This window comes from Borostomias antarcticus (genome assembly GCF_949987555.1).
Source record: "Borostomias antarcticus genome assembly, chromosome: 15".
Classification (NCBI taxonomy): Eukaryota; Metazoa; Chordata; class Actinopteri; order Stomiiformes; family Stomiidae; genus Borostomias; species Borostomias antarcticus.
The window spans coordinates 25,007,061-25,014,560 of record NC_140248.1 but is presented as its reverse complement, the minus strand read 5'-3'; the positions used below and the strand labels follow the sequence as shown (position 1 = coordinate 25,014,560).

The 7,500-nt window shown below is 48.4% G+C and overlaps 1 protein-coding gene across 1 annotated transcript in view; it reads right to left on the bottom strand.

Annotated features, from left to right (window-relative positions):
- The window catches only part of LOC311318981 (MAP/microtubule affinity-regulating kinase 4-like), a gene marked incomplete at both ends in the record, with an annotated part of 14,059 nt that overhangs the window by 4,244 nt on the left and 2,315 nt on the right, over window positions 1-7,500 (bottom strand). Inside the window, 9 exons of the mRNA XM_084450415.1 lie at window positions 439-542; window positions 1,787-1,998; window positions 2,494-2,680; window positions 4,151-4,260; window positions 4,540-4,639; window positions 5,717-5,836; window positions 5,964-6,200; window positions 6,882-6,938; window positions 7,261-7,331. Of these exons, the coding sequence (XP_084306541.1) occupies window positions 439-542; window positions 1,787-1,998; window positions 2,494-2,680; window positions 4,151-4,260; window positions 4,540-4,639; window positions 5,717-5,836; window positions 5,964-6,200; window positions 6,882-6,938; window positions 7,261-7,331 (1,198 nt within the window). The remainder of the gene's footprint in view (window positions 1-438; window positions 543-1,786; window positions 1,999-2,493; window positions 2,681-4,150; window positions 4,261-4,539; window positions 4,640-5,716; window positions 5,837-5,963; window positions 6,201-6,881; window positions 6,939-7,260; window positions 7,332-7,500) is intronic.

Sequence of the window (7,500 nt, the reverse complement as noted above, 5' to 3'; positions counted from 1 at the left end):
AGAGAGAAAGAGAGGGAGAGAGAGAGAGAGAGCGAGAGAGAGAGAGAGAGAGAGAGAGACGTAGACAGAGAGAGAGAGAGAGAGAGAGAGAGAGAGGGAGACAGAGAGAGAGGGAGACAGAGAGAGAGAGAGAGAGAGAGAGGGAGGGAGGGAGGGAAGGAATATCATCATACTGTAATAGTGATGTTTCATAAAAGAAGAGTTCTCATCCAGTTTCCTGCAGTAAACCATTAGTCCCGCTCACGGTCTGAAGCGGTCCGTCTCCAGCTGGAGCGCCGGTACCGGAGGCCGCCTGGACGTCGTGGTACCGTACCTGTTCTGACGTCGTGGTACCGTACCTGTTCTGACGTCGTGGTACCGTTCCTGTTCTGACATCGTGGTACCGTACCTGTTCTGACGTCGTGGTACCGTACCTGTTCTGACGTCGTGGTACCGTACCTGTTCTCCTTGCCGTTCTGCAGCAGGGAGTGTCTGTCGGTGCTGGTCCGGTCCGTGCACACATACGTGTTCCTGCGGGTCATGGCGCTCCCAGGGATGTTGTTCTGAAAAGCAGGGAACGGGTCAGAACAGAGGCCAAAGGGAACCAGGGAACGGGTCAGAACAGAGGCCAAAGGGAACTGCAACTGCAATGATGGCCTGAATCATCTCAACAGCTACAGTAGCCTCCCTGGGCTGACCTATGAACTAATGTAAATTGTCATTTTATTTATAAAGCACCATTCATACTGTACAGATTAATGTAGCACATAGTGCTTTCCATAAAAAGAGATGGATAAAAACATACATCATAAAAACAGTGAGAACAGATTTTAAAGAAACAAAGTAAAATAATTAAAAATTAAAGATAGTGTAAAATTAAAGACTGTAAAATTAAAGACAGTGTAAAATTAAGGATAGTGTAAAATTAAAGAGTGTAAAATTAAAGATAGTGTAAAATTAAAGATAGTGTAAAATTAAAGAGTGTAAAATTAAAGATAGTGTAAAATTAAAGACAGTGTAAAATTAAAGACTGTAAAATTAAAGACAGTGTAAAATTAAGGATAGTGTAAAATTAAAGATAGTGTAAAATTAAGGATAGTGTAAAATTAAAGACTGTAAAATTAAAGACAGTGTAAAATTAAAGATAGTGTAAAATTAAAGATAGTGTAAAATTAAAGACTAAAATTAAAGACAGTGTAAAATTAAGGATAGTGTAAAATTAAAGACTGTAAAATTAAAGACAAGTGTAAAATTAAGGATAGTGTAAAATTAAAGATTGTAAAATTAAAGATAGTGTAAAATTAAAGACAGTGTAAAATTAAGGATAGTGTAAAATTAAAGACTGTAAAATTAAAGACAGTGTAAAATTAAGGATAGTGTAAAATTAAAGAGTGTAAAATTAAAGATAGTGTAAAATTAAAGAGTGTAAAATTAAAGACAAGTGTAAAATTAAGGATAGTGTAAAATTAAAGAGTGTAAAATTAAAGAGTGTAAAATTAAAGATAGTGTAAAATTAAAGTGTAAAATTCAAGATAGTGTAAAATTAAAGATAGTGTAAAATGAAAGACTGTAAAATTAGACAGTGTAAAATTAAGGATAGTGTAAAATTAAAGAGTGTAAAATTAAAGATAGTGTAAAATTAAAGATAGTGTAAAATGAAAGAGTGTAAAATTAAAGATAGTGTAAAATTAAAGAGTGTAAAATTAAAGATAGTGTAAAATTAAAGAGTGTAAAATTAAAGATAGTGTAAAATTAAAGATAGTGTAAAATAAATGGTAATAAACCAGCAGGCCTCTTCTGGACTCACCGTGGTGGCGGTCATCTCCTTGCGGCGGTCAGGGATCTCAGACTTGTTGGGGTTGTTGGCGCTGCTGACCATGGGGCTGGAGGGGGGCAGGCTGCGGCTGCCCATCACGCTGCAGCTGGCCTTACGGGGGGGCATGCGCCCCTCCCTCAGCTCCCGCTCCCCCGTGCTGGTCGGGCTGCGCTTGGGGTGCATGACTGGCATGGAGGGGCCGCCTGAGCACACACACACACACACACACACACACACACACACACAGACGCACGCACACACACACACACACACAGACGCACACACACACACACACACACACACAGACGCACACACACACACACACACACAGACGCACACACACAGACGCACACACACACACACACACACGCACACAGACGCACACACACACACACACACACACACACACGCACGCATAGACGCACACACACACAGACGCACACACACGCACGCACAGACGCACACACGCACAGACGCACACACACACACACACACACACAGACGCACACACACGCACGCACAGACGCACAGACGCACAAACACACACACACACACACACACACATGCATAGAGGCACATAAGTAAACAGATGAACTCCAGCACATCCACACATGTCTATCTGCACACAGGTAGAAGGACAGAAACGAGCAGCCCAGTATCTCCTGCGTCTCTCGAGCGGCGTTGAGCTCAACACTCACAGAAGTCGCTGTGGCGGCGCTGGCGGTGGTAGGTGGACGCGCTGCGCGGGGTCTTGCTGTGCGAGGAAGAGGAGGAGGACGAAGAGGAGCCGGTGGCCGAGGAGTGCTTGTTGGTCCCGTTGGTGATGGGACTTGGACGCACCCTGGCCAGGGACAGGCTACTGGCTGACCGAGACTCGCTTCCATCCTGTTCAAACACAGTGACCAGACCAGACCTCAATCTCTCCACTAGGACACAGTGACCAGACCAGACCTCAATCTCTCCACTACGACACAGTGACCAGACCAGACCTCAATCTCTCCACTACGACACAGTGACCAGACCAGACCTCAATCTCTCCACTACGACACAGTGACCAGACCAGGCCTCAATCTCTCCACTACGACAGTGACCAGACCAGACCTCAATCTCTCCACTACCACACAGTGACCAGACCAGGCCTCAATCTCTCCACTAGGACAGTGACCAGACCAGACCTCAATCTCTCCACTATGACAGAGTGACCAGACCAGACCTCAATCTCTCCCCTACGACACAGTGACCAGACCAGACCAGACCTCAATCTCTCCACTACGACCAGACCAGACCTCAATCTCTCCACTACGACCAGACCAGACCTCAATCTCTCCACTACGACACAGTGACCAGACCAGACCTCAATCTCTCCACTACGACACAGTGACCAGACCTCAATCTCTCCACTACGACACAGTGACCAGACCTCAATCTCTCCACTACGACACAGTGACCAGACCTCAATCTCTCCACTACGACACAGAGACCAGACCAGACCTCAATCTCTCCACTACGACACAGAGACCAGACCAGACCTCAATCTCTCCACTACGACACAGAGACCAGACCAGACCTCAATCTCTCCACTACCACACAGTGACCAGACCAGACCTCAATCTCTCCACTACGACAGAGTTGAGAGCAAAAAAACAGCTGATCATATTAAGGCAGGACAAGGCTAGGTTATTTGTAGAGCACATTTCAGCAACAAGGCAATTCAAAGAGCTTTACATGAGACATTAAAAGCATCAACACAAAGTGCAACACATAAAAGATCATATAAAATGAAATGTTAAAAAATGTAAAACATGCAGGAAAAATAAAATACAGGAGTAAAAGTTACAGTGCAGTGTACCAATGAATAATTATTTGATTTAATAAAAAGCAGCGGCAAAAAGAAAAGTCTTCAGTCTTAATTTAAAAGAAGTGAGAAGTGAGTATTGTATGAATGTAGAGAGGAGATGGTGAAGGAGGGTCAGAATGTGATGCGCCGGTCCCTCCGGCTCAACGCACTCTTTTTATTTATTTATTTAGATATATATTATAAGGCATTTCTGCTTTATTACTATAGGACAGTGTAGGTGACAGACAGGAAAGGTGGAAGAGAGAGAGAGAGAGAGAGACAGAGAGAGAGAGAGAGAGAGAGAGAGAGAGAGAGAGAGGGGGGGGGGGGGAAGACATGCAGCAAAGGGCGTGGGCCAGATTCAAACCCATGCCGCTGCAGAACGGACTACGACCTTCACATGGTAAGCGCCATGAGCCAGACCATTGAGCTACCGGGGCGCCCCCCCAGACCATTGAGCTACCGGGGCGCCCCCCCCCCCCAGCCCATTGAGCTACCGAGGCGCCCCCCCAGCTCACCTCGTTCTTCAGGCCCAGCAGGAGGTAGGTGGCGGTGACCTCGTTGTACTTCTGGTTGAGCAGAGCGTCCTTGATCTCCTCAGGGGTGAAGCCCATCCCAACCATCACCTCTGAGGACACAGGGGCGGGGTTAAACAGGGACGGGGTTAAGATTCACTCACTAAAGACTCATCACCTCTGAGGACACAGGGACGAGGGTTAAGATTCACTCACCCGCTAACCAACCTGGCTAACACACACTAACGCCCCAGCCCTGCTAACCAACCTGGCTAACACACCCCAGCCCTGCTAACCAACCAGGCTAACACACACTAACGCCCCAGCCCCGCTAATAAGAGCCCAAATGAAGCCTGCAGTTGCAGTGGTCCTCATAGACCTGGCTGGCTCACCTATGCGACTGGCATCGCTGTAGTCCTCCACCGGCTCTATGTGGGGCTTGAGATCCTCCCCCTCGAACCCTGCGTTCATCCACTTGTCCTTCATCACTTGCTGCAGGGAGAACATTACAGCACGACACCACGTTAGGAAGAGGGACTCGCCATGAATAGTATAGTCCAGCTTTTATGAATAGTATAGTCCAGCTTTTATGAATAGTATAGTCCACCTTTTATGAATAGTATAGTCCAGCTTTTACTGTTGTACTCATTCAACTGCTTGCGCTTTTTTACTCATTGGACCCTGAAAAGCTGACTGTAAAGATGATGGTTGCTACAGTATGACTTGTTTGTTTCCAGTGTTTTCGTTGCTCTTGTATGTACAGTCGGTTTCTCAGATGTTTTTAACCCTTTAACCCTTTTTTAATGCTGCACCAGAATTGCCCTCTGGGGACAATAAAGATTTATTGAATTGAACTGAACTGAACTGAACTGAGCCTGACTTCAGGTTCAGATGCACAGTGCGCTGGTGTGGATGGCAGCCTGTGATGCGATGGTTCGGTGGTTCTATGGTGTTGTGGTTCTGTGGTGCCTTGGTTCTGTGGTTCTATGGTGCTGTGGTGCTGTGGTGCTGTGGTTCTGTGGTGTTGTGGTTCTGTGGTTCTATGGTGGTGTGGTTCTATGGTTCTGTGGTGCTGTGGTGTTATGGTGTTGTGGTTCTGTGGTGTTGTGGTTCTGTGGTGCTGTGGTTCTGTGGTGCTGTGGTTCTGTGGTGTTGTGGTTCTGTGGTTCTATGGTGCTGTGGTTCTGTGGTGTTGTGGTTCTGTGGTTCTGTGGTGCTGTGGTTCTGTGGTTCTGTGGTTCTATGGTGCTGTGGTGCTGTGGTTCTGTGGTGTTGTGGTTCTGTGGTGTTGTGGTTCTATGGTGCTGTGGTTCTGTGGTGTTGTGGTTCTGTGGTGTTGTGGTTCTGTGGTTCTATGGTGCTGTGGTTCTATGGTGCTGTGGTTCTGTGGTTCTATGGTGCTGTGGTTCTGTGGTGTTGTGGTTCTATGGTGCTGTGGTGTTGTGGTTCTGTGGTTCTATGGTGCTGTGGTTCTGTGGTGTTGTGGTTCTGTGGTGTTGTGGTTCTATGGTTCTGTGGTTCTATGGTGGTGAGTATGTGGCGTGTGAGCGCTGGCCGGTTCCTCCTCACATCCAGGGTGCAGCGCTTGGTGGGGTTGAGCACCAGGAACCTGCGCAGGATCCCCTCACAGTCGGTGGACATGTAGAAGGGAACGCGGTACTTCCCCCGCAGAACGCGCTCACGCAGCTCCTGGGGGCCACAAACACGCCGTTAAGAGCACGGAACCGGAGCACGGAACGCTCAACAGTCTGAGAGGCGGACGCGTTCGGCCCGTACACACACACACACACACACACACCCAGCCCCGTGAACACACCTTGAGGTTCTGCCCGTCGAAGGGCAGGGACCCGCTGACCAGCGTGTAGAGGATGACCCCCAGACTCCAGACGTCCACCTCGGGTCCGTCGTACTTCTTCCCCTGGAAGAGCTCCGGGGCGGCGTAGGGCGGAGAACCGCAGAACGTGTCCAGCTTGTTCCCCAGCGTGAACTCGTTACTGAAGCCGAAGTCGGCGATCTTGATGTTGGCATCGGCGTCCAGGAGGAGGTTCTCTGCCTGAGAGAGAGAGAGAGAGAGAGAGAGAGAGAGAGGAGAGGGAGGGAGGGAGGGAGGGAGGAGAAGAGAGAGAGAGAGAGAGGGAGAGAGAGAGAGAGAGAGAGAGAGAGAGAGGGAGGGAGAGAGGAGGGAGAGAGAGAGAGGGAGGGAGAGAGAGAGAGAGAGAGAGAGAGGGAGAGGGAGGGAGGGAGGGAGGGAGAGAGAGAGAGAGAGAGAGAGAGGGAGAGAGAGAGAGAGAGAGAGAGAGAGAGGGAGGGAGGAGAGAGGGAGAGAGAGAGAGGGAGGGAGAGAGAGAGAGAGAGAGAGGGAGAGGGAGGGAGGGAGGGAGAGAGAGAGAGAGAGAGAGAGGGAGAGAGAGAGAGAGAGAGAGAGAGAGAGGGAGGGAGAGAGAGAGAGAGAGAGGGAGGGAGGGAGAGAGAGAGAGGGAGAGAGAGAGGGAGAGAGAGAGGAGAGAGAGAGAGAGAGAGAGAGAGAGAGAGAGAGAGAGGGAGAGAGAGAGAGAGAGAGAGGGAGAGGGAGAGGGAGAGAGAGAGAGAGAGGGAGAGAGAGAGAGGGAGAGAGAGAGAGAGAGATATTACTGTAGTAAGTATTGTTTTTTAATAAGCGCTTCGGAATGAGGTTTTTGCTACAGTATGTCTTATTAATTCCATTCACATGAACATTTTCCTCTCTTCATCTCACCTTCAGTCTCGGTGGAGCGATGTTCTTCTGGTGGCAGTAGTGGACAGCAGACACGATCTGAGGAGGACAGACAAGGTCAGCAGGACTCCAGACAGACAGACAGACATGTACAGGGAGACAGACAGACAAATATACAGGGATAGGCAGACAGACAGGCAGACAGACAGACAGACAGACAGAGAGGCAGAGAGACAGACAGACAGACAGACAGAGAGGCAGACGGAGAGACAGACAGACATGTACAGGGAGACAGACATATATACAGGGTTAGGCAGAAAGACAGACAGGCAGACAAACATACAGGGAGTGAGACAGGCAGAAAGACAGGCAGACAGACCTCTGATAGCTGAAATAGGACACAGTGGCACCACGAACCTACCTGTCGAAATTTGGCTCTGGCTTCAATCTCCTTCATCCTCCCATGTGACACGAGGTAGTCGAACACTTCACCTGAGAGGGCAGGGGTGAGAGGTCAGGGGTGAGCAGGGCGAGGGGTCAACTTACAACACAACATGTTATCATACTAGGAGCACCTCAACTGACATTTAAATATAGGTACAGTCTTGAAATAAAGTAGATTTTAATAATTTACATACTGTACATGCACATTTGTAATATA